The sequence below is a fragment of the Calliopsis andreniformis genome, chromosome 3 (assembly GCF_051401765.1).
Source record: "Calliopsis andreniformis isolate RMS-2024a chromosome 3, iyCalAndr_principal, whole genome shotgun sequence".
Lineage (NCBI taxonomy): Eukaryota > Metazoa > Arthropoda > Insecta > Hymenoptera > Andrenidae > Calliopsis > Calliopsis andreniformis.
Genome location: NC_135064.1, coordinates 1,094,506 through 1,121,510, shown reverse-complemented (window position 1 = coordinate 1,121,510; position 27,005 = coordinate 1,094,506). Strand labels below are relative to the sequence as shown.

At 36.4% G+C, this 27,005-nt stretch overlaps 3 protein-coding genes and 1 long non-coding RNA gene across 13 annotated transcripts in view; 1 reads left to right on the top strand and 3 right to left on the bottom strand.

The window, feature by feature from the left end:
• LOC143177589 (spondin-1) overlaps nt 1–22,771 on the top strand; it is a 219,721-nt gene extending 196,950 nt beyond the window's left edge. For 3 of the 7 annotated variants that reach the window (XM_076375621.1, XM_076375619.1, XM_076375617.1), the window contains exon 17: nt 20,928–22,770. In XM_076375621.1, coding sequence (XP_076231736.1) covers nt 20,928–21,103 — 176 coding nt within the window. In that variant the 3' untranslated portion in view covers nt 21,104–22,770. Of the gene's footprint in view, nt 1–20,927 lie in introns of all 7 variants that reach the window. The other 4 variants (XM_076375622.1, XM_076375618.1, XM_076375624.1 and 1 more) reach the window with 3 other exon arrangements.
• Nucleotides 102–1,457, bottom strand: LOC143188671 (uncharacterized). The gene is made up of 2 exons (XM_076393067.1): nt 1,337–1,457; nt 102–1,017 (listed from the first exon to the last, which is right to left on the bottom strand). The coding sequence occupies exons 1-2, from the start codon at nt 1,455–1,457 to the stop codon at nt 239–241; spliced, it is 900 nt and encodes a 299-aa protein (XP_076249182.1). The 3' UTR covers nt 102–238.
• On the bottom strand, nt 4,934–7,246 carry LOC143177592 (uncharacterized). 2 transcript variants are annotated; one of them, XR_013001606.1, is made up of 7 exons: nt 7,141–7,246; nt 6,811–7,063; nt 6,565–6,724; nt 6,444–6,467; nt 6,228–6,360; nt 5,566–5,785; nt 4,934–5,470 (listed from the first exon to the last, which is right to left on the bottom strand). It is a non-coding gene; the product is annotated as an uncharacterized LOC143177592 (long non-coding RNA). The 2 variants fall into 2 exon arrangements; XR_013001605.1 differs by having other exon boundaries at nt 5,566–6,360.
• A 685-nt stretch (nt 22,772–23,456) lies between the features above and the next one.
• Nucleotides 23,457–25,724, bottom strand: LOC143177591 (uncharacterized). Of its 3 annotated transcripts, none has more exons than XM_076375627.1 (3): nt 25,342–25,576; nt 24,848–25,265; nt 23,457–23,686 (listed from the first exon to the last, which is right to left on the bottom strand). In XM_076375627.1, exons 2-3 carry the CDS (start codon nt 25,250–25,252, stop codon nt 23,528–23,530), a joined length of 564 nt encoding a protein of 187 aa, XP_076231742.1. In that variant the 5' UTR covers nt 25,253–25,265; nt 25,342–25,576; the 3' UTR covers nt 23,457–23,527. The 3 variants fall into 3 exon arrangements, with proteins under 3 accessions (XP_076231742.1, XP_076231743.1, XP_076231741.1); XM_076375628.1 differs by having other exon boundaries at nt 25,415–25,574; XM_076375626.1 differs by having other exon boundaries at nt 24,848–25,724.
• Nucleotides 25,725–27,005: the final 1,281 nt, after the last annotated feature.

Genomic DNA, 27,005 nt, shown 5'->3' with positions numbered 1-27,005 from the left:
TTCAAAACAACTTTATCATCCATGATTGACCTTCAAGCTCCATGAAACCTAGACAATCTACCCGCAATTTTACTTACTTCTAGTGTCTCTTCAATGCTTTCTGTTCTCTCCTCAGGTTCTGTTTGAAATACCCTGAGTTCCTCTGGCCAAAATACTTCTTCTGCCCGCCCGCTGCTGTTGGTTGCGTCTTTCTTGCAGGCGCACGGGTTGGGCCTTTCCCGTTTTTTGGCAATGTTGTTCAAGATTTTGTCGTTGGTTTTAAATCCTTACTCGTCTTTTCCAAAGATTTCACCGTCTTTATGTGACCCTCAAATTTCTTACCAAATAAATAACCATCTATGGTCGTGTTATTAAGGGTTTCTCTTACACTAACATTTAGGTTAGCCAAGACCAGAGCTTTTCGAGTCCGAGATTCTTCGTGCTGCACGTCCACCAGTAATCTAGCAGCATCGCATAGAGACTCCAACAGAGGTAAATGATCTGACCCACCTCTTCCTAATAAATTAGAAACTCCCACTCCCAGAGCCGAGAGGCATGCTGCCAATTTTAATTGTTTCAACACCATACGTTCATCTCTGTTTATCGGACCTTCCGGTAAAGAAGCTTTTACTTCTGGGTTTAACATAGGTGCCTTAAACTCTGTACAATTTTCTGGGATGGGATACTTCTTCACTAACGTTTCACTTTCTTCCTTAGGAAGACCCTGTTTAGCGATCTCTCCCCAGCGAACAGCAATATATTTGTGTAAGGCTGGTCCTAACAACATTTCAGAGTCTAATCGTTTTCCCAAAACCTCTAGAACACACTGGGACAGATCGCCTGAAGCTTCTGTGTGTACCTTATCCTCAGTGGTTACCCCAGAAGGACCAGGAATCTGGTCTTCTTTATTCTGTTGTGGATTTTCTGCCCTCTTCTCATTATTGTGAACACCGATGCTGTTTTCTGAGAGAGGATCAAGGAAACCTTCCCGAGAATACCTGTCTGTCGACGAAGATTCCGAACTCGGCGACGGCACACCTAAGTTATTATCATTAGAATTAAAATCAATTAATTCAAATTCAAATCTTTTTGAAAATGGAATTTATATTCCATGCCTCATGCTCAAGGTTATAACAATATGTTCTAGGACTCTTGTTCGAGCCTGTTTAGGTCTAACCCGACAGGAGACTTATAATCAAAACCTTATGCCCAACTTTTGAGAATGGTATCTATATTTCTTATGCTCAAGGACTCTAGTCCGAGCCTGTCCAGGTCTGACCCGACAGGAGACTTACGTGCACGCTTGAATGAAAATAGAACTCTTGTCCTAAACTATTGAATACAAAACCTTACTTACGATGGCGTGCACGCCTCTTCTTCTTATACTTTTTCTTAATCAATCTTTCTAGTCTTCTTAAATGTTTCTTCAACGGATTATCTTCTTCAAACATCTCTCTATGACTTCTTTTTCTCCCCATCTTCTCTAATTTTCTTCTCAAAAAATAAACCCGCGTGGCACAATTTGCACAAAACAAAGGAATGAGGTGGGATCAAAAGGTCCCAGAGGACGGCGTAGTGTGTGGCATGTAAGAGAGAGAAAAAGGAAAGAAGAAATGGGACTTTGAACCTGTGGCGCTGTCTAGGCAAAGAAAGGAGTACTACAAGTGATCTTGAGGAAGAGGCGCGAAATACAATTTTAGATTATCCGCAACCTGCTACAGCGACACAGCTCAGGCAGTTTCTAGGTATGATAAACTTTTATAGACAGTTCATACCTAGGGCTGCACAGGTGCCGTTAAATAACCTGCTGCGGGAAAATCTGAAGGATTGCGTACCTGCTGTGACCTGGACACCGGAGGCAACGACAGTATTTGAAGAGTCTAAGCGGACGCTAACGTAGGCCACCGTATTGGCGCATCCACGGATTGGCGCCCCTCTTGCGCTTACATGCGATGCTTCAGATTTTTCCGTTGGACAATGGATAGGAGCCACTAGGTTTCTTTTCAAAAAAGCTTACCTCTACGGAAGCAAATTATGGTGTTTATGATAGAGAACCTTTAGCAATTAAGTATTTTAAGCACATGGTGGAAGGTCGTAAGTTTACAATTTTTACGGACCACAAGCCAATTACATTCGCTTTCCATCAGAAACCAGAGAAATGTTCTCCGAGGCAATTTTGATATCTCGGTTTCATCGGACAATTTTCAACTGATATATTAGGCATATGACCGGCAAAGACAACGTAGTTGCAGATGTTTTGTTCAGAATTGACGAAATGAAAGAACTCCTCAAATATGAAAAGCTGACTAAAGCACAGGAGGTAGATGAGGAGTTTCAAACATATTTGCGTGAAGATGGGACAAGTACATTACGTTTGAAGAAAGTTAGGATTCCTGGTGCAAGCTTATTTAATTGTTTATAAATAATGAACGAAGTCCTAAACACCAAATCATTATTCTTGATTTTCGTTTCATTTTGATCTCTAGAATCGCATCTCAAAATTTCTCTCACTTATAGCCGAACACCCAATCACCGAACTCATTTTAGTTTTCGAGATATTGACAAAAAACTGTTGCTACAATTACATTGTATTTCGCCTAACCGCCGTTCATCTATTGTTTCTGTACACTTCAACAAGGCATCTCGAGGGTCGAAGTACAGTTTAGTAGTAGCAACAGTCTTCTGTCGCCTTTTTGTCAAAAAAGTGGCAAAATCATATTACTTTTTCACTCACCCCCAATCTAGATCAGGAGACACGACAGCATCTCGCGTGTAGTACAGTAATGTTACGGACAAGAGCCGCGCTCGGGTCTAGTCGTGGCTATGGAATCGACTACCACTCACGGACGAGAGCCGCGCTCGGGTCTGCTCGTGGTTCTCGTTCGTAACATTACATATTGTATACATAACGCGATGAGCATGACCTTTCTTTCTACAAACCAAGTTTTATGTATCTTTGTTAAAAATAATCGGAATCATGTCGTGTTTGACATTATTTTAATCGGGAGAGCACAAGGAATCGACTGGTGTTACTTGCGTGAAAATCCGTTTACGAATAAGAAATTTCAATTTTTCCTATTTAAATCCCTAATGGTATCCTTGTTTTTTATGACCTCCTTAATCTCGGGCATAGAGCTCGAACGCGATGGTTCCAAGAATTGATTTCTCGGCAGCACGTATCAAACGAGGTAGTGGGGATAGACCGCGGCTCTCGTCCGTGTAAACGAAACGGCACTCGTCCGCAACATTACTGTAGTTGGCTGGCGCGTGACGCTAGCAGTGTATTCTTTCTGTGACCAAAATGTCCAAAAACTTTGATAGCGATTTATTTCTTTCACGCAATAAAACATAAATTTAAACGATTGCCGCATTATTAAGTATTACCGTGCGCGTAAAATGAGCCCTCGCACATGTAAATTGAGATAGGAAATGTTGAAATGCTCACTTTTGTTCGATGGAGACTTTTCTTTTTTTTAGCTTTTACATTTTTACCGCTATGTGGTTTTCTGGTTTTTATATTTTTGTCACTAGATGACTTCAGCTTCGCAGCTAGTATGGGTACCAATAGTATTTATGTGTTCCTAAATATGGGAAAATTATATTGAACTTTTTCGTTTTATAATTTACACTATATTTACACAACTATTTACAATGGTATAAGATTAATAAACTAAAATAAAATAATCGAAAATCAAAATGTTCGACTAAATCGCAAAAGGGTGCGACAGATTTTTAAACTTTACTCAAATACACCCGGCGACCAAATCGGCTTCCCTCAGACAATGGCAACGTCGGAAGCCGGGCTCCGTAATGTCTGAAAATCACTGGCGGGATCCATAGCTTACACGAGATAGGTGCACAAGCTTTTATTTATTTGGCTGAAATAGAGTTTTGCTGGACTGAACATTATACGTAAAAGCGATTTCGTTCACTGGGCAGCGATATAAAAATATGATGGACTCGATTCTTAACACCTTATCTACGGGTTCAGAACGTTGGTTTCCTACCGCTAAGACGGGAAGAACATATATATGCTTATTTCTTATAAATGTCTGTATTTAACAAAAAAAATAAAGATTTCTTACATGAAGCTATGTATGTACATATATTTCACAATATAACCGCAGAAACAAAAATTTATTCCATATAAAATTACAACTTAACGGCGTCATCTGTAACAGATGACAGTATTCAATTTGACGCCAAACGGCGTCATCCGTAGATAAGGTGTTAATTTGATTGTGACATAGTTAATATACATCGTGGGTAGGTGAACGCACGAATTCGCCATAAAGAAAGGCGAAGAAAGGAGGATCGCATTCGTTTCTGCGCTAGTTTCGCGCAAGTTACCGGCACAAGAATGACAGGAGCGTTCCGTGATTAGCACCATCCCTGTCTGCCGCATGGCAATGATCGCATGCTCTCTGTCATTCTTGTGCGCGGAACAGAGAGCATATGGCCACAGTGATGCGGTAGACAGAGATGGCACTAAACAGTCCTTGTTTGTTTCTTCATGGCGAATTCGTGCGTTCACCTACCTACAATACATATTAGCTATATCACAACCAAATTAAGAATCGAGTCCATCATATTTTTATATCGCTGCCCAGTGAACGAAATCGCTTTTACGTATAATGTTTAGTCCAGCAAAATTCTATTTCAGCCAAATAAATAAAATCTTGTGCACCTATCTCGTTTAAGCTACGGATCCCGCCAGTGATTGCCATTTTCTGAGGGAAGCCGATTTTGTCGCCGGGTGTACATGTAGCCACTTCAAACGTTGGATCCAGAAGAAGAAGAAAAGGAAAAAATGTTACTAAACTGAGTGCGTCACCCTAGGTATCGTCATATACGCCTTAAAGCCCGTTTACAATGTATAACCATGTACGGCTACACTCGACAACTTCACGGATGTGAAAAAATGTGGATTTGAAGAAAAAAGGTCGACAACTACTATAGTTCACAATTTATTGATTTGTAATGTTTAAACTATAATTGTATAAGAATTTTAAATACATTTGTTTAATTAAAGAAGAAATTTCAGTATTACAAGTTTTTATTGGAGACTCAAAATTCCCTAGTAGTTCTCTAATTGGTGACTTCGACGTGATAGAAGGCTGAAGTAACTCTTCCATTTTGAGCGACTGATTTGAATTTCCTTCAAGGAAGAAAATGCCCTTAGCTTTTCCCAAGTCCAGGGTGGAACAATAGCCGGTTGATATGGTATTCAGAGAAAGAATAGAATCAGAAGAAAATTTGAATAAAAATCAGGATATTAGTCGTGGTGATTCAAGTGGTGCGAGTATTGAAGCCGCTCAGAAGGTACGTTTACCTCCTTTCTGAAAAGAAAGTCCCATTTTTTGGTTCATGCAAGTTGAAGCAGCTTTTATGATTAACAGAATCATCGGAGATAAGTCAAAATTCCGACATGTAATCATATATTTAGACCGTACAATTCTTCCTTTAGTTGAAGATATTTTAATTTGCCTTCCTGAAAACAATAAGTATTTGAAGTTAAAAGAGCATACATGCAGTGCTTTCGGAGAAAGTAATGAAACTAAAATAAGAAAATTGCTTGGTTCTCACGTTCTTAGAGATGAAAAGTCTTCAGTTTTCTTACAATGGCTGCGTAATCTAGCATCAGGACAAGTTAATGATGAAGTTTTTAGATCCATCTTCATGAAGCAACTTCCAAAAAATATTAGATCCATTCTTGCAATTAGCGAAGTTAAAGATCTTTCTAAATTAGCTTCTCAAGCTGATCAGATCATAGATATGTCTCGGCCAGCATTTTCTTCAGTATTTTCTATTAAATCATCGTAAGGAGAGCCAATTAAGAAAATGACTCAAGAAATTGCTGAATTAAGGAAACAGTTTGAAAGGTTGTCTCGACAGAATCGAAGAAAGGATCTTTTCAAGAGGACGAGTAAACTTCAAGAGATGATTAACAGGTCAAGGTAAAAAAAATGAAGAAGGCAAGGAGTACTGTTTTTATCACAACAAATTTGGTAATAAAGCTCACAAATGTATATGACCGTGTTCATTTGATAACAAAAATTTGTCGGAAAACTGAGTCAGGTATTGTGAGCTCAGGCGGTTGTTGACAGTCCTAAGAGGAATAAACACCTAACGATCTCTGATAAGAAGAATGATGTATACTATTTAGTTGATACTGGAGCTGACGTTTCAGTTATTCCGAAAAGTATGGTCTGTGGCGTCAAATCTGTCAAATCTGCAGCTAATAATACCATAATTAATACATATGGTTGCAGTATAAGGATGCTGGCCTTAGGTCTTCGGCATCCGTTTAGATGGTAATTTATCGTTGCGGATGTCAAACATCCAATCATTGGTGCAGATTTCTTGGAATTTCACGGCCTTCTTCCGGATGTAAGAAATAAGAGGTTAATTGATGAACAAACTTTATTAAGCAGCAAAGCTAAAATTGTAAATAAAGAACAAACCTTTGTAGCCACAGTGAGTAATTCCTGAAAATGTAAAAGAGTTACTTCGCAAATATATAGAAATTACCAAGCCATCAGCTCTGACTAGAGTGGTTCATGATGTGACCCATCACATTGTTACCTCTGGATTGACACCCGAAAAGTTTGCAGCAGTGAAGAAAGAGTTCGAGCTTATACTGGCACAAGGAATCTGTCAACCATCTTTTTCTCAATGGACTAGTCCGTTATATATGGTACGCAAACCAAATGGAGACTGAAGACCATGTGGAAATTTTCGCAGGCTAAATAATACTTCAGTTAGGGATAACTATCCTCTACCACATATTCAAAATTTTACTCATCATCTAGCTGGATGTAAGGTATTTACCGAGATTGATTTAGTAAAAGCCTACTTTCAAATTCCGGTTGCTAAAGAGGATCGACACAAGACTTGCGGTTACAACTCCATTTGTACTTTTCGAATTTAGGTTAAGAAATGCAGAAGAAACCTCCTAGAGGTTTGTAGACACTGTTCTGCGAGGATTAATCAAGGTTTACATCAAGCCTATGTTGATGATCTACTTGTTGCTTCAAAGGATGAAGAGGAGAATTGTGTATATTTGGAACAAGTCTTTCTCCGTCTAAAAAAATATGGATTATCCATTAATGTTTCTAACAGTAAATTTGCTCAAGAGGAAGTAGAATATCGTGAATATACAATTAATTGTTTTGGAATATGTCCTTTGAATAACTGAATTAGAGCTATTATTGATTTCAAGAAACCAAATAATATCAGTGAACTGAGGCTGTATCTTAGAATTATAAATTTTTATCACAGGTTTATTGCTAATTCAGCATCACATGAATCACGCTTTATTAAATATAACTCGTCTATGGCATAAATTTGAAATTGATGATGAGGGCGCTACATTAGAAAGCTGTCTACATCCGTCAAGTTTTGAACAAAAAGGTTAATTAATACTAAAACTACTTAATACTAAAAGCTAATATATATAAGAATAATAATAAAAAAATAACAGAAACAATAAATAAAAAATCGAGTTCCTTTGTAACAATATGCTCTAATACGGGAGAAGTTGTTACACAATAAAGGGCGAGTTGATACAATGTTAAATTTTGGAAGACAGGTTGCTCATGACTAATCAGGTATTATTAATAATCATTTAAAAAATTAATAAGTATATCATCAAAACTGTGCTTACTACGACATTGCAAATAGCTTCGAAGACGTACAAAGTTATTAATACTATACTTCGTTATAGCAAATCTATTCATAAAGGACACTATACCTGTCTCTGATGACTAACATTCGTTAGACGCGTTGACCGCGAGATGCTAAAGACGCTTATATATTTATTTTAAAGAATATATCACAATAGACTATCAGAAATCATAATTGTTACGTTCCCAAAAAATTTCGATATAATATGCAACATTCCTCCTTTTCGAGCATTGCTCTGAATCCGAGTGACCCCGTAACTTGGTATTTTTTCAGAGTCAGCAGGTCATTCACTAATAGGTGTCAAATGTGTGTTGATGATTCACTTAGTATGTATCTTGCGTTCATAGAATAGATAGAATACAAGGAAGTAGGAAGACTGGACTGTGCCCTCACTGGTATTTTATTTGACAATTATCGTTTTCCAAATTAACCAAAATTATAGATAGCTTCGCGATTACAGAACACGCGCTGTAAATATCGCAGAGGTACACATCACTTGCTACAGGTCATTGGTCCCCTCCATTCGGACAAATTCCAATCGAATCCTTTATAACCTGTTGTAACTTTTTCCTTTGGCATTCTTTTATCCGAACTCAAATATCGAATACTAGGCTCATCGAGTGCACAGTTATTAGTTAGTGCCTCAGGCAACGTGAAACTGTGGAACGAGAAGAAGAGACATCTTATAAGTCTCCTAACGCCAAGCCATTAGGGTCATTCTCCCTCGTAAACTAGCTTTAAGGTAACCAAACATTATCAACTTCTGTAAACTATATTTTGTATCTCCGAAAAGAGATATCTCCTAACTTAAACTATATTTTGTACCTCCGAAATGAGATATAATTGTAATAACATATCTACACTATCCCCGAAACGAGATATAATTAAATAAACTACGTGTACCCTCTTACGCATGTATTTTAGTGACGACCAGTCTAACGAATTCCTAGTCACAAATACTCCGACCCGAGGAAGGCAATAGTAGTCTAAACCTCATATATTATACTGTTACTTATCCCCGACAGCGTGACCGGCGTAACACAATACATATGTATAATAAGTAAGAAAAAAACACGTGGACACACTATATTGTACAGAAATAACCTGTGTCTTTTCCAGTGTACAAATACCTTTGTATATACAAAAATTCCAAATATAGCCAGATTGGCTTTCACACAGTACAAAAAACTTAATTCCAAAACAGCTCCTTTTAGAAGGAATGTATTGTTTCCAGGACAAGCGTCCTTTCCACAATAACAAGCACTCATCAACACAAATATCTTGCATTAGAATATATAAACTCTTACATTTGTCTTTGATATTTTTCACAACATTTTCAATTTTAGAAATTTTGCTCCCAGAGATCACATTTCTATTATCTTCAAAATGTAGAAATTTGCAAAGTAATAAAAACCTATCTGTAGGCATCACTTTGCTGTAGAAAGAAGTGAATATACTTTCTCTTTTCGAGAAATACATTTGAAGTTTTGGCTTTCTGACAATGCCTTGCAATACCAAGATTGCAATGAAACATCTCATTTCTGAATAATTTGTTGGATACCATTTCTTTATTCTTGATTGTGGCTTCAAAGGTGTGTTTCAATATATTGTTCTGCATACAAATTCGTTTGTTCCATAATTATGGATATGAGTTCAGTATCTAGCATTTTATCAAAATAAAATAATAAATATTCTGTTGATGATCTAGGCACAGTAAATTTTTGACCGGAATTTCCACAAAAATCAAATGGAGCTCTAATATTTTCTTGTGTATTTCATGCAGAACTGTTAGTTTGATTGATCTTCTTCTGATCCTATGTCATCGTAAGAATCATCTTCAAGTTCAGTTGCACAGGAAAAATCCTTTTCTAATTCATCTTCGCTAGAAGAATCCATTTCTGAATGATCATGCTCGCTTTTGTCAGAAAATGAAAAAAGACAAGGCATATTTCTTCGCTTCCTGATATGTAAAATGTTACTACTATCACTGTTTGAATCACTCGTCTGGGGTGAAAAAGCAATTTATTGTATCATCATTATTATTACATTATACCAATTCAGTTATTTTTCATACCTTACGCTTTATTTTGATAATAACTGTGGAAATACACACTTTTGCTTTAGACACTTCAAAAGCGAGAAAAAGAGATCTTTTGGATCGAATGCTTCGGATTATTGTGTTGATACTGCTTCGTAATAATCACTGCAAACGTTTACAACGTCGTAATAGTCACTGCAATCACTTTTTCTGCAATCTCTGGGGCTTGAGATTACAAAGCATTCTGTACATTACAAAATCTTGCACCACTTCACGTATGCATTGCCTAGTTAACTAGGGACGCAAGAGCTTTTACAAAAAAGAAGAGTGCTTTGAATTCTGTGAAAAATGAAATCATGCTCGTACTGAGGTCTGAATCTGTATCTAAAGTAAAAACGGCATTGCACAAGGGGTAAGAGCTTTTATTTGAGTGCATAATTCCCAATCTCTAATGCGGAGACCAAACTAGTACCAACAACTTATCATTTGGCTGACTCCCACCACTCCCCTCCGTATAAAATACTTAGCAGCTTTATTGGTAATATAAAGGAAACATCCCACCAAATAATATTATAGTTAATAGTAATTTTATATTTTTCACGACGAGTATACACATCGAACGCACCGTAATAGAGATTTGGTTTGACGTGTATACACGTCAAATATTGTTAAATAACCACCAAACAGGCATCCAGAAGATATTCATAAACCCTCCAAAAGTACCTTCAAAAAAGATTAATCCACAAAAATTATACTCAAAAAATAATAAACTTCAAAAAAATGTAATAAAAAAAATACCACAAAAAATGTTTATTACCATTTGATTTGAAAAAAGTACTAAAATCAAAAGTAATTGTCCAATTGAAAAGGGTGCTCTAAATCTCGGTAGTTGCGAAACTGCCAGAAAACATTAATCTATTTGACTTGTAGAAGGTATTGAAATCAAAAGTAGTTGCCCCATTTGTACAGTGTGCTCCATAATACGTTAATTAAAAAATCGCAATAAAACATTAATATTTTCAATAAATTCACAAATAACTCACACAAGAGTGAGAGAGTAGCAAGTAATTTACTATATGTTTCTACATTTGCATTCATTGCGAGAACATATTGTATATTTATGTATTTGTTGATATTAGCCACATATTTCATAGATGTCCTACTAATCCGATGCATATTTTTATTACATAATATAGCATAGATACAATTACATATTTCAGAAGTGATGAATTTCGGAATAAGTATATCTTAGTATTTTTGGTAATTGTTTAGGATTAAGGCCTCCCCACCAATCTTTTTGCACCTTTGCTACATTACAGATTCTGATGTGTAGATTAAGAATCTGGACGAAAAAATTGACGCTCTCTTCTCGTTTTTGAGATATAAAAGCTTATATTACGGTGCGGGCACCGCCGAATCAGATATACATATAGTACTGGCAGAATGGAGCTCATGTGCATGTGCGAGTTCTGCGGAATCATAGAGCGCATATCTGCTTCTGAAAGTTTCAAAATCTAGGAAAAATAGTTTACCGCAATGGCAAGATATTCGGTAACTCAGATGATGAGTAACCCTTAACTATTGTTTCAAGATTTAATTGGAAATGCGAGTGAGTGGCCCTTGTTTATTTGGCAAACATTTTGGAACAGAAATCTCAATGATCACAACAGAATGATCATTGTAAATTTCTGTTATCTAAATGGAGTTGCCAAAGACGTCCTCCATGAGGTATTACAATTTACCTTAACCGTTTGAGTCCCAAACGGTATTGAAAAAACACTGTCGAAGAATCCCAAACAGCGCAACCGTGGTTTCCCTATATATGTGCTGGGTTTTCTCTGCTGTCTCTGCGATGCTTGGGACTCAAACAGTTAAAAGAGAACTACACGACAAGAAGGCGATATAAAGTGGCGGCTCGCTATAAATATTTGGTCAATGTAACGTATAGAAAAAAAGGCGGAAACGCGTGTATTCCAATTCGGTGTTCCATAAGAGAATGTTTTACTTAAATTGGGATATGTATCCCAGAACATAAACAATCGATATTGATTGTTAAAAAACGGCTCTTTTCAGAGCCACAATAATTAACGTAGAAATAAGTATTTGGTTTAACTTCATCATCTATTTTGAAATATTTATAAAGGAATTATTTTTTACATAAACGTATAAGTACTGACTTCTTTGCTTCTGGAAATAAAGAGAAATAGTTTGACTGCAACCCCTATTTTATAAAAATATAAATTCCTGTGCTTGCTCTATATTACAAATTATGGTAGAATTAATTTCAACAGGCGGCTCAGGATCACTCAGCTCCTCACGCGTCTTTGCGGTGGGACAGAGGAGTGAGCTCACGGATATTCCACACGGGCGGCAAGTGCGTCCGCGCGCACGGGGAACTGCCGCGTTAGAGGAACCCATCAGAAAGGCGCGTGAGGGGCTGAGTGACCCTGAGCCGCCTGTTGAAATTAATTCTACCATAGTAAAGTAGATATTGTACATGTTAAACCAATATGGAAATAATACAGAAAATCCAAAATTTCACTAGCACGCATGCGCGTCTCATGACTACGCGTAAGATGCGTATATGCATGAGCTCAATTCTGCCACTACTGTATAACTATAACTGATACGGCGGTGCTCGCACCATAGTATAAACCTTTATATTTCGAAAACAAAAAAAAGCGGCAATTTTTTCTTCCAGATTCTTAATCCACACATCAAAATCTACAAAATTAGCAAAGGCGCAACGAAATTGGTGGGGAAGTCTTAATCCTAAACAATTGCTATTGCTACTCTGATATAAAATTTTTGCAACGATACATCTCATACAAATAGCATTTTAGCTTACTACTTGAAATTATAGAGATGAGTAAGGAGCATAGTTTAGTAAGACACCTTGCATAATGGGTAGTATGGTAGCTGTGCTGCCAGATTAAAGACGCAAATATTGAGAATTTTACTGTATAAATTAACTATTTATACAGTTCTAGTTCTTTAACTAGTTCCAGATAGTACTCCGTGGTTGACTAGGAAATCAATTAACATATTGTTAATATAGCATAGGAACAATCTAGTAAACTTGAAATTTCTATTGCACGCATGCGCATCTAACGTGCAATCACGGAATGCGCATGCGTATAATTGTCATCTTGCCAATACTGTATAGCTGACACAGCGGTACCCGTCACCATAATTTTCATTCATATAAATAATTTTATCTCGAAAACGAAAAGAGAGCGACAATTATTTCATTTAGATTAATTAATGTACGTATCAAAATACAACATACAAAAAAGTTTCAAAGAAATCGGTGAGGAGTAAGTAATTGTCAAGAATTATCATTTAAAGATTGTTACATTCAAATAAAATCAATTAATCAAGATTTATACATTCGAGTTGACTTACATATTTAAACTTCAACAATTAAATCAAGGTTCCAACAATCGAACCAAGCTAAGAATCGATTCATAAGTAACTGGATTCCAACAATCGAATCAAGATTCCAACAGTCGAACCAAACTTCGAGTCGATTCGTAATCATTTAAATTACAAAAAATTCAACTCAATTTCAACGTCCTTGAATTCCTGGATAAAGCGATATGGCAATTTTGGGAGATAGAGAAGATTCCCTTGACGTTGGTAAATACCAAAGTCGAAGACGAATACGAGGAGCACTTCGCACAAACTGTCGCGCGAGATGCGATGGGAAGGTTTATCGTTCGTTTACCTTTTAACCATTCAAATTCGGACGAACTGTTGGGAGAATCTCTTTCAGTAGCTCTCTCCACTTTGACTACGTTAAGGAGAAAGCTGGACCTTGACCAAACGACGCTCGTTGAACGACATCCTCCACGTAGGTTCTAAATTACAGAACGATTAGTAGCGATTGCCGTTTTCAATGCACCGTGTGGCACACCCCGAGCGAATTATCGCTTTTGAGTTGAATATAGTGACATACGGTACGGCGTGCGCTCCATATCTTTCGATGCGAATGCTTCTAAAGTTAAAAAAGCAGGACGGCGACCGGTACCCGCTCACCGCCGCCCCTGTCCTCGAGAAGAACGTCTATGTAGACGATGTGTTTATGGGAGCTCCCGACAAACCGTTATTGGAGCAAATCCGTAAACAAAGTGCGAACTCCTACAGCAAGGTGGATTTAACCTTCGTAAGCGGGCTGGCAATTCGTCGGACTTGTTACGAAACATCCCACTGAGCTCACACTCACACGCAGTCGACCTTAATTTGTTTGATGATTCCGAATTAAAGGTGCTCGGTCTGCGATGGACTCCATCCAGAGATTTCTTCTATTTTGATCTGCAACGGCTTGAACTGTCTGCAACACTGATAACAAAGCGCACTTTTTTTCGGAAATTGCAAAATTAGACCATCCCCTCGGCTGGCTTTCGCTAGTCGTGATTCGCGCGAAAAGTTTGATGCAAGCCCAGTGGCTGGAAAAAATTCAGTGGGATGAGCACGTTTCCGCGGAGATGCTCAAAATGTGGAACACATTCTGTACGAATTGGAGCAGATTAAACGAATGGAAATTACCCCGATGGATTCGATACGGAGCCGATACAATCTCTGTGGAGCTACACGGATTTTGCAACGCATCGGAGTAGGCACTTGCAGCCTACTACGTCACCTATTTGAGAGTGACGACAATGAACAATGGCATGTTTATATCACTGCTAATGGCAAAAACGCAAGTGGCTCCAATCAAAACGCAATCGATCCCAGGTCCTGAATTAAACGGGGCCGTACTACTCGCCGAGCTCATCGTGCATGTGAGAAACTCACTTCTAATGACGATCGATCGTGTGGTCTGTTGGACCGATTTTACAATCGCTCTTGCTTGGTTTGAAAAACGCCCATCGACATGGAAGATTGTGGTAGCCCAACCGCGTGTCGAAAATCCAAACGTCACTTCCGACCGCTGAATGGCGTTATGTTCCAACCCGCTTAAACCCAGCGGATTTGAATTCGCATAGGATGAAAGTTGCAGATTTTCTGCAGACCAATGAAAGCAAATGCATAGCGCGTACACATGTAACAACTCCGAAACCGGAATGGAAATCTCGGAGTTTATAGACTAAAAAGTCTAAACCCCTTTCTCGACGATAATGACGTTTTGAGAATTGGTGAACGACTGGAGAATACGACGCTTGCATGGGAAACCAAGCACCCAATAATACTGCCTAAACATTTTCTGTCTACATTAATAATTGGGCAGTGCCACGTGGATACATTGCATGGGGGCTTGCAGTTAACCTTGCATACTGTGAGGCAGAAATTTTGGATTCTCGATTCTCGATTGCCGAAATGCAGTGAAAACCGTGTTTAATAAATGCATGCTGAAGCGCTGCAGGCCAGCAAAGGCTTTCGCCAATTGTGGAGTGAACTATGCGGGACATTACCATATCTGCGACTCCGCTGACCGAGAAAAGACGGCTCATAAAGCGTACATAGCGGTGTTCGTATGTTACGCTACAAGAGCTGACCATATCGAGCTCGTCCATGATTACACGACGAGCGCGTTCTCAGCCGCACTCTATCGGTTTGTAGCACGACACGGTAAGCCGTCCTGTATTTTTAGTGATAATGGTACCAATTTTAGAATTACAAAAGCACTTCTGTGAGGCGTTTTCCTCAACAGAAATACAAAATAAATGTGGCTGTATGGAGATAAGGTAACGGTTCAACCCACCCAGCGCCCCTCACTTCGGTGGAATGCAGGAAGCCAGCGTAAAATCAGTGAAACACCATTTAAAGCGCACGTTGGGAGAGTTCACGCCGACGGTAGAGGAAATTCAGACGTTACTCTGCAAGATCAAAGCGAGTTTCAACTCGCGACCGATCGCCCCCCTGAGTGACAACCCAGACGATTATGCACCTCCTATGCCTGTACACTTCCTGACGGGAGGACCACTAAATGCGATTGCAAGGCCATCCATGGAAACTGAAAAGCTATCGCGATTATCGCAGTGAAAAGCGATTCAGAAATTCCACGAGCAGCTCTGGAGGCATTGGGTGCGAGATTATCTCACGCACCTCCAAAATCGCTATAAGTGGAGCGCCACACAACTGCAACTGCAATCAGGGAATCTGGTGCTAGTACAGAACCCTCTTCTCCTCCCCCAATCAGTGGGAAATGAGAAAAATTGAGGAGGTGTTTCCGGGTAAGGACGACAATGTACGGGTGGTAAAAGTACGTACAGCAAAATCCACATACACACGTCCGATTACAAGGATGTGTAAATTACCCGTGGATGAGCCCGCTACGACAACGGTCGCCGATATCGAGTAGGCGAAACAAACACCTAACGAATTTCGGTAAAAGCCGAGGGAAACACAAAGGTGAGAATGACCGTTTCGTTTGGAAAGACAAACGGTCGCGACCCCCCTTTGACCCCCGGCCCCCTTGAAACTTCAGAAAGAGGAGACGAAGTATTTCCATTTCTCTCGCTCCAAGGAAAGCAGCGACCCTGCGGGTTGCGGGCGCCACCGAAATTAGGTTAGATCGCAGCGGTTTGAAAATCATTAGTACGCAAACCATGGCAGACGACAAAACCATATCCGCTAGCTTCGATCGATGCCTAAGGATCGGTGAAGAAGCCCTTAACGCCTTGACCAAGGGTAACGAGCCGGAAAACCCGCTGCCTCAAGCCGGCGAAAAAGCGCAGCCGCCACAGTGGGGGAAGATTTGAGTCCTGCAGCTGGGCGACGAGACGTATCGGGGGCTGGAGCACATCCCCGCTACAACTCGGTGGTACCGTATAGCGGCACCCGGTGGCCGATACGTCCTTCGTTGGAACCGGGAGAGGCTCCTAACGTCCCTGCTCCAGAAGGATGCACGTGTTGCAAAAAAATTTTTTTTTATTCTTCGGAACGAAAAAGACTTTCTCTTCTTCGCAGACCCTTTTGGACCGATGCACGATATGTCTGTTTTCTGTCTCGAGGCATTGGATACGTAGGCAGTAAAAGAGTGGAGTGAGCGCTTTTGCAAAACTGCTTGATGGTCCGTTAACGAACGGACCACAACGGTGCACTTCTGCAAAACATGTGTTTGCTTGGCAGATACTGATTTTTTTCTCTCACAATTTTGTTGTCGTAGTGTAAGTTAGTAGAGTTAACTTAAACTCATAATAGAACGATGGGAAACTACGTAGGGGTAGAAAGAGCTTCTTTGGAAAAATTCTACCCTACCATAAACCATTTCGACGGTCGATGACCAGGATCGGACGGTGACTCAGTGATACAGGTTTACAAACTACAGGTGAGGTTTGTTCTCTTCTCCATTTATTTTTTTGTTGCATTGCTTGTTCGTTTATACGTTATGCGAATAGGAAATTTACGTATTCCTTGTCCTCTCACATGAAGTAATTATTATTCTTGATTCTCCTTAAACAAAAGAAAGTGTGTATTCGTGTTTTTACATTGCACATAGTTTTCCTCGATTTTAATTAATTATTCACTTCAAGTGATAAACAAAAAAAGGACTCGGTATTATTTATTACGTCGCTTTTTCATACTAATGCTACTTCCTTCGATGCATGCCGACTTTCTTGTTCGGAGTACAACCGTATCGCCTAGGGCATACCCAACGCTACCACGGCCGCTCGAGTGGCAAACTCGCGCTCTCATTGGCCGATGTTTTTCGTTAATAACTCGTTAACGAAGCCTCATTTAACATTTTCGTTAAGGAAAAAGTTGTTTCAAATCACTCTGTTGACGACACAGAGGTCTAAGGACTGGTTTTATTTTGTATGATTATTACAAGTTTCGTTTGTGTTACAGTTAGCTGATGATTAGTTTATATCTTGTGTTAAGTTCTATGTAATTTGTGTTCTATGTAATCATTGTTGTCGTTATTATTAACACTGCGTTGCGTTGCGTCAATGGTTGCGTTATGTTCAGCCCTATAATTGTATAGTATTACTGAAGTCTGACCCGGGGTAGGGGAAGTAGAATAAGGCGCACCACGGGGTCAGAATAGGGGCTTTTTACTTTGAGAGAGGCACGGGTGACTGACGGAACGGTCGGGAAACGGGGCTCGTGTCTTCTTGACGGTTTTCGGGCGTGGACAGTGGTTGAACATAGCAGAGTCGTGTTAATGCTCCGATCAGAGCAACCTTGTGCCAAGTAACACGAGTCGGTGTAATCACTCGATGACAAGAGCTCATATCTTGGGAGGAGATTCAGGGTCTTCTCCTGAGGCGCGTTTATGCTCGGTTAGGAGCAAATGGTGCCAACAAACGCGTCTCAGCAACCAGCTACCCGATGGCAAGGGTCCCTAGGAAAGGCAAGCAACAGGGAAAGGTTCCAGTGGATAAAATGGGTGCAGCCACTGTTCGCTGATCTTACCGGTTCGGGAAAGAGTTAAGACGACTGTTTATAACTAAGCGCGGGTATGACCTATCAAAATTAGAGTTCCGTCGAATCACTCCTGTCTCTGTTCAACGTTTAATAAATCGGTCATAACAAGTGAAAGTGTACTATAAGAATCCTAAGAAATGGCGTCTGAGAGTATAACCCCTCCATTCGAAATTCTGTCGTACCATACCGTAGTGGGAATGCCTGGCATTGTAACCCTACGGTGATGCGGTCCGGTACACACTCCCTGAATCGCCCCTTTTAAGGAACTGCGACATTTTTGTTACACCCTGTAGATGTTCCTTTATCTACACTCGATGTGTGTACCTGCACTCGTTCATCATTCTTATCTAATGTCTGTAACTGTTTCATGATTATTGTATTAATATCATTTTAATTTGTAATTAGCGCATGATATTGTATAAAAAAATATAATGAATATCGGAACACAAATTGGCTATTACTGTTATCATCAGAGGTGTGCGAGATCCCGGTCGGGACGGGAATTTTTCTCAGGATCGGGACGAAATCTCGAGCATTTCGGAATCCCGCACACTCCTAGTTATCATGATATTTCATGTAGTAACTTACACATTCATTGCTCGATGAAGATGATTCAGCTTTTCGTACTTTCTGTAATGGTTCACTCAATATATCATACTCCTGTAGCTCTTGTTTCAGTACTACATTTAACTGTACACAATACTAATATTTTATTTAGATAATTCTTCTATTTTATATCACATAACTTCGAAGTAGCAAGTAAAATGATATAACAAATAGAACACATACATGAGGCAGAACGTGGGATTTTAATCTTACACGCGATAAAGAGGTCCTATCAAAATCTTCGTTCTTAAAATGAGTCGAACATACTACTGAATCGTAAAGGATATTGGAGTTCTCTAATTCCAGATTCGTTAGTCATAATTTTCTTTTATTAACATCTTTTGGGAGCCTAAAAACGAAATACTCATGTTTCTCTATTTATTATTATATTACGGCACAGTTTTAATTAGCGTATTTGTACAGAACCCATCCTACCTCGCTGCCCCGTCATACCCCTATGTGAAATCTTTCTTTTTATAATTACCTATAGAAAGTAATTTTTTGTGTCTTTTCTAAAAGACCTTGCCTAAAAGATTTAGTACAGGTTCGGTTCCGACAGCCTTTTACGATACAAACAGGCATTTATCTGATTGATTAGTTAAAGATTTAATTAAGCTTCAACATTATAATTCCATTATTTTAATTTTAATAATACTTACATAATTAGAAATTATTACAATCAATAATGTTTTAAATAATCCTAAATATAATAAAATGCACGCGCGTGTCGCTCTGTCCGAGACATACTTGAATTTTGATTTCAAATTTGGTGTGTGCATAACTTCATTGTCACTTTTAGTACTTAAATTCGTCTATAGGGCGCACCACTGATTGACCTACTGTGGCGACAGTACCTAAAGTCGATCGAAGCGGTACTCATAGACCATATAGGCAATAAGCCGTAGTTTCTAAGTAATTTTTATGTCCAAAGGTTGACAGTGTGATATGTAGAGATACGGTGTGAATAGAAAAATACACATATTTGAGTACATTCAGTAAAAAAAGAAAAAGGCGCATTTCATTCTTTCCTGAAAGTCATGAAAGAATTATTTTGTGGAAGAGCACAGTTTTTAACAGCCCCACACTGCAAAGTGTATTTCTCCTTCCGTCTTTCGCCTTACCCCCGCAGAACAAGGCGCCGTCCTTTATATCCATGATTCGAATGTTCAGCTTCAGCAATGTTAGCAGTCTCAGCTAATTTCGGATTGCACTCCTAATCTTACCCTCACTATTATTTCCAAATATGTAAAATCAAATTTCCTCAAATAGACCAGTTTAGCTAGAGAAAGAAAAGTTAGACTAATCATATACCAGGTTATTAAGTCTTATTCATTCCAAATACACGGAATCTAACAACGTGCTGAGATGAAACTGACGCTCCATCTGAAAACTACCAGCCATGCAGCTCGTCGTTAACACAACACAGATGCTTGTGGTATACGCGCGAGCAAAATCTAAATACTATATACAGGGTGTAACAAAAATGTCGCAGTTCCTTAAAAGGGGTGATTTAGGGGGTGATTTGAAACAACTTTTTCCTTAGCGAAAATGTAAGATGAGGCTTCGTTAACGAGTTATTAACGAAAAACACCGGCCAATGAGAGCAACGAAGCCTCATCTTACATTTTCGCTAAGGAAAAAGTTGTTTCAAATCATCCCCTGAATCACCCCTTTTAAGGAACTGCGACATTTTTGTTACACCCTGTATATAACAGAGATGTCTTACGCGATACCGCGCAGACAGCGACTTATCGAGTTTCGGACGTATATAAAAAACAGTACACATAGCACGGAATGTGTTAATGATGTTTTCTTTACAACCAAAAAATGAAAAATTTAATTTCAGCCATATTTTGTGTTTCAGTTTATAGTATTCAAATATTATTTGTGAACAAATCGATCAACATTTACTCATGTTAGAGAAATATCTTTTTTAAACAGATAGACATTTTATAGATATTTTTAAAAATTGTTTAGATGAGCAAATCTGTCGTTCAAAAATATGCAATCATTCTATTTGCAATTTACACCATTTAATAATAATAATTTATTCGTAATAATTTTCGAAATATATGTATCTCGTTTGGCTTATAAACCAGATTTTCCACCCTCAATTTCGAGGATAATTTTCAGTCTTAAAATCGGAAATCAACATTTCAGGATATTTCCTTGTAAGTTTTAAAATCTCATTAAGTAATACATATCATTGCATAAATTGATACAAAACAATTGTTTGTTTAATTAGTTTCAGTTGATTGCGAAATGACACAATGGTCGCCTTGGTCACGCTGTACACCTACATGTGGGGACGCATCACAGTACAGAACGAGAACAGTCAAAATACAGCCACAAGGTCCTAGGGGCAAGCTATGTCCTGCTTTAGTAGAATACAGGAAATGCCATAAAGTGGCATGTCCATGATAATGTTTATCCAGATTTTTATGTATCCATTTTCTATCTCACTTGTACCTTGAGAACCCTTGAATATTAAATTTTACTTACAATTTAAACATGCTATGTATCACTCAATCAAGGATGAATGTTTATTGTAATATAGAAATTTCATTATAATGATGAAGTAAGAGATTTTTATAAAATATTAAAATTGTTAGATATATCACAATGATCTCTTTAACAATTTCTGTGGCTACTACAAATAGGATATATGACAATCAATAGAACTATTAAATATTGAAATATTCAATTAAAAACTGAATATATCAATTAATAATACTGATGTTGAAAGTACTTGATGAGTTGATACATATCATTTTCGAATTGAGAAGTTTAATTTCTTCCACTGTTTAATACAAAAATAATAAAATACGTTACATTTTGTGGTAAAATAGAGATACAATCGATAAAATATCAATTTATCTAGAGATCAAGGATAATACTAAAGGAATAAAATAATCCTCTGCATAAAATACATATTAATAAAGCATATCTCTAATAGAATTGTCAACTATATTCAGTATGTAATACAACGCACAGAAAACTCGTGCTATCATACAATTGTTTCAGATAACTGGTTCTTTTTAGATCTTTTACAATATTAAAAGAGTATTAATTAAATATGCAAATATAATGTTAAGCATTATAAAATTATTTTCGAGCAGACGAAATCATGTAGTACTTTACTTTTATAAGTTAGCAGCATTTATCAATCAAAAGAGTATGCATTCCATTAATACAAAAAGCTGAAAATGAAGTTAACATATCTGTTGTCAAAACTTATAGTTAAAATTTGTATAATCCATTTATATTTATATCTTTTACAGACCAACGCGAATTTGTTGCTGCTAAATGAATAAAGAATAAAAAAAGCCGACATAGGAATTGATATTGGTGCGATGAAGGTGCCACAAAAAAATCGTTGCTGCTGCAACAATTCGTGTCGGTCTGTAGGAGACTTTAACTCTAAAATAATTGAAATAGGTATACATAATTTTATGAAAAAAGATCATATAAACAAACATGTTTCGTGCAAGAGAAATATATAGTAAATTAATATTTAGAAATATAGTTTTTCAAGTATTTTATCGACCAAAACAACTCATTTTTAATGACAATGCATATTTATCTGTACAAGTATTATAAAATTCATGTGTGGCATTTATAAAATAAGATTTAAGTAAATATCGATCTCAATTTAAGACCAAATATTTCAATTAATATCTATAAAATTACACATTGTTAAGATTTGAATGAAATTAATTAAGCAAGATTCACCAGTGTTAAAGAAATATTGGTTATTATTAAATACAAATTAACTATACATGTAGATATATATTTATAGATGATGAGACCTTTATTTATTAAGTGAAAAAAAATACAGTACTACCCTATTTACTCTTATTTGACAATAATAATAGTATATATAATATGCTATAAAATGAAATTCAGAACTCTATTACTTTTCTAATGTTGACACAGTGTGAAAAATAAAATTTATTGTAATTGTAAGACTTCATTATAATACCTTTAAATGTACTGCTGCTAATGTGAAATCATTTTCTTAGTCGCAGCATTCAATTTCGTTTTAAAAATTGTTTTAAGAACTTACAACACTTAACCTTACAATTCTTCAAATTCTTTTCAATTTTATCTAAACAAAATAAAATCATAAAATTTCAAGTATTGAGTAATTTAGTATAATTTATCTAGGATCTATCTTTTCATTTCATTTCGTTTTTTGGATGACTAGCCTTAGTCCTGATTAATAAAAGATAAGCATGATAAGCAATGTTTGTTCCAAACAACTTTCAAACAACTTTATGCAAAATTTCTAAATCAAAGTCCAAATCACAGTTTCAGGTAATGACTAAACTAAGGGCTAAGGTCTTCATCTCCCCACCAAAAACCAAGTATACATATTCACCTACAAAAATCTAAGTATAGGGTTTTTGTACTCAGGATTTCTTTCAAATACACGTCTTCTTCTTTATCGCTATTTAAACTATTATATCTGTTGAAATACACTATTTAGTTTACAGTAAAAATTGTATATTTTAATTCTGGCAGGCTTTCAATGCTTTATTAGACAATTACATTATGTTAAATAAAAGAAATATTTTTTAATTTGATTTAAATACTCAAAAAGTCTATAATCTTATAATATAAAAAAAAAATACTCTCTATTTTAGAAGCTCAACTCTAAATAAGATACGTTGAAGCTATTACCCTTATGATTCTTCAATTGAACATAGAAAATAATCATATGTATGTAATAAATGTTTTCAATTTTTATAATACTAACATTTAAATTACATGGTATGTTTTCATAGAATATTTATTAAAGTACTTTATAACTTTATAAAGGGTTGTTACAGAATTAAAATTTTTTCAATCTAAAATTTCTTTGGTATTATCAATATTGTCCTCTGGACAATGACCATCACTATCTAATAAAGGATGATATAACAGTGTGGTACTATTACTTTTAGGTTTTTCTTCTGCTAAACTTCCTTTTACTTCTTTCTTTATCGAATGTAAAAGTGTTTCCTGTAAAATCAATATCATTAAATATATTGAAATTATATTTATTTATACAAAGTGTTTACAAAATATTTCATTTATGTAAGTAAAATTTATTAATTGTAATGCTATAAAATATCATACTATCTATTTTATAATCAAGCTTTCATCAAGCTTTCCAAATAAATGTAATGAATAATGTCAGAAATATTACAAATGATTGGAAATGAAATTATCGATACACATATGCAATTGATTCAATAAATCACTCATTAACAACACATAGAAACTTTTTGTATACTTTTTACAAACAATTAACGGATATATACAGGATGTATCGGAAGATGTAAAATATTTTTGGACAGTAATTTCTGAACACAGAGACAATGGAAAAAAGTTCATAAATGGGAACAGGTCTAGAAACAATTAGTTCTTTAGTTATACTCAAATTTTCCTTGCTTCCATGACAAATGTCACAGATTAAATGAATAATGCTGTACTGACTAAAAAATGCTTGCAATATTTAAATACAAACTTATACAACTTAATAAGAAATATTAATATTTTTAAAAATTATAATTATTGTTTTCAATAATTCCAAGTAGGAATCACAAATCACATAATGAAATTAGATAAATACAGTCAACTTATTCATGAGTCCATTTTTATGTTATTTGCTTGTTAGTTCTATTCATATGCATATATCGACATAGTTTAATGGAAGAAACACTTTATACAAGGTACATCAAAAAATGTGTAACATTTATGAAGGGTAAGTTTTACATATGTAGACAATGAAAAAATATCTACTTTTCAATTATATGCTATTTTATATTGCATAAAATGCTAGCCCATGTCTTGCTTGCACAGTGTGTTATCCCCTTTAAGGTCCTACTAAGTCCAAAAATATTCAAACCTTCTAAATGACTAGTGCATAGTCATAGATCTTAAAGGAAATATCTCACCATATGCAATATAAAATAATGTATAACTCAAAATGTAAGTCTTTCCAGACATATGTGCACGTAAATTTTTTTAATTGCTGAGTGTCGAGAATCTATCTCCCAAAAATCAATTATTATAAATGTTTATATTATTACAAACATTTTATTATATGCCTTGTATAGAACTCCTCACTGATAATTTAAACTAAATGTGTAAAACATTAGAAAATAATATTATTCTTACTTTTTCTTCAGTACTAAAGAAGATTAAAAGTTTAACCTTGTGCTTTTTCTTCAATAACTTATTAATATTATTCAATTTTATCTTTAAATCATGTTCACAAATTTTAGAATATATAGGAAACACTTTTAAGCTTTTATATTTCAGAACATGTGTAGTAGTTTCTTCATTGAATATGTTCTCCTTCTCCTTGACATAGACATCACTTGTATAGAGTTTATAAACATCCTTATTAGACTTCAAAACAGGATCAGATACCATTCTTAATTCAAGATTTCGTCGTTTAGCAATCTTTTCAGCCTCTTCTAAAATAGTAGTTTCTACCGATCCATTAGGATATATTAGCATAATTTTAGGTATTCTTACGGTCTTTTTAAGCTTCTTCTTTTCGTTTTCCTCTTCATTCATGCTACGGATAGTACTAAAATATATCTGACATTGTAGACAGTTAATATTTCGAGAGATTTCATTACTATTTCTACATAAAAATGGATTACAATTATAATATAGAAACTTAATGATTTCTACACGCCGTAACATTTCACAGTATCTCAAATTTAAACGGATTACCGTCTAAAATAACTTTAAATCATAAGGTTAAACGTAAGGTTATGTTTCCCATGAAACAGGTTAACCTTGGCCCACAGACAGAGCAATACAGAGTATCCAATTTAACGCAAATTCTCGAATCCAGCGCCCCTATCAACCAGAAGAGGAAATACAGACGTCTTGTTCCCGTTCTAGATACCTCTTGAACGCTGGTTATAACCTATTATGAAATTGTCAATTCTGTAACCTAAAATTCTGTAACTAGTACGACTGAATCAATTCATTCGTAATAATTATTTACATCGTCAGCGCTAAAAATTGTTAGTTGTAAAATATTTGTAAACTATTTGTTTTGGATTAATTTGAATTTTTCAGTTCATGTCATCCAAAGAATATAAATATAAGAATAATTGGTTAAACAATGCACAAGCCTTTACGTGATTAATAATTGTTTAGACATGACAGTATGATGAAATAATAATGTAATGATCCACTAGCATAAAAATGAGATGATGAAACACCATATTCCTTAATTATGAAGGATAGAAGTATAAGTTACCCAATCTGTTACATTAAGAAACTTGTAAATTTATTATCTCATGTATATTTTGACTTATTTATAACAAATTTCCTATTCCAGTAGGAGGCATAGAAAAATCCTACTCCATTTTCTGAGGCATAGAAATTGAGTCTTGTTACTCTTGTACTTCTGGGTGGAAACAGACTTTTGATTTCTAGTTATAGATTGATAAATATGTAAAATCTTACATCAAGAATATTGGAGAACATAGTTCCTAAAAAATATTATTTTTATTAAAAAATGTATAAAGTGAAGAACAACACAATTCTGTGGTTAGCTGCTCTACTATAACCAAGTTAATAAATTACAATCTATCCATTATATGTACCGTTGAGGTAAAACATCAAGTCGATACATTAGTTCCAGCAGGCTTCGGAATTAACTGCTCTTTTCGGCCGATTTTCGAAGGCGACGCCTCCTTTCTTCCTCGCACGTCACTTCTCTCCGCGGCGGCCCAAGTGCTCGGGAGGTCTCAGGCGCGTGCCACAAAAATCGCGCGTAGCGCATTTGGGCGACGACACTTATATCAATAGATTTCCACATCACCCATGAGGTACTATTGTTGATGCGTATTTGTTTTGTCAGTGATATCTCCTGACGCGCGATTCTTGTGGCACGGGCCTGAGGCCTTCCGAGCACTAGGGCCGCCGCGGAGAGAAGTGACGTGCGAGGGAGAAAGGAGGCGTCGCCTTCGAAAATCGGCCGAAAAGAGCAGTTAATTCCGAAGCCTGGTATAGAGTATAGAGATCATTGAGTACACATAGAGTGTAGAACTTTTGTTTAAGGAAACATGTAAACATGTAGCCAGCTGTAGCCCTTTACATGCAATTGCAAGTAATTGGTAATATTAAATCGTTTTTTTTACGTTGAAAATGAATAAATGAATAGGAATTATTTTTGTATATATAAGTATATACAATATTTTTTGTATTTTCTATATGCAAAACAATTTCGTTAATAAACTAAAACAATGCTTTATAAAATTAATAAATCTAACAAAGCTAAAAGAAAAAGTATTGCATTACATTAATG

Bases quoted from the DNA above. Each gene is read 5' to 3' on its own strand.
- LOC143188671 (XM_076393067.1), bottom strand. From the start codon at position 1,457: ATGGGGAGAAAAAGAAGTCATAGAGAGATGTTTGAAGAAGATAATCCG. The intron at 1,018-1,336 runs GTAAGTAAGGTT...ATAATAACTTAG, and splicing joins GAAGAGGCGTGCACGCCATC to GTGTGCCGTCGCCGAGTTCG.
- LOC143177591 (XM_076375626.1), bottom strand. From the start codon at position 25,384: ATGTTACGGCGTGTAGAAATCATTAAGTTTCTATATTATAATTGTAAT. The intron at 23,687-24,847 runs GTAAGAATAATA...TTGATTTTACAG, and splicing joins TCTTTAGTACTGAAGAAAAA to GAAACACTTTTACATTCGAT.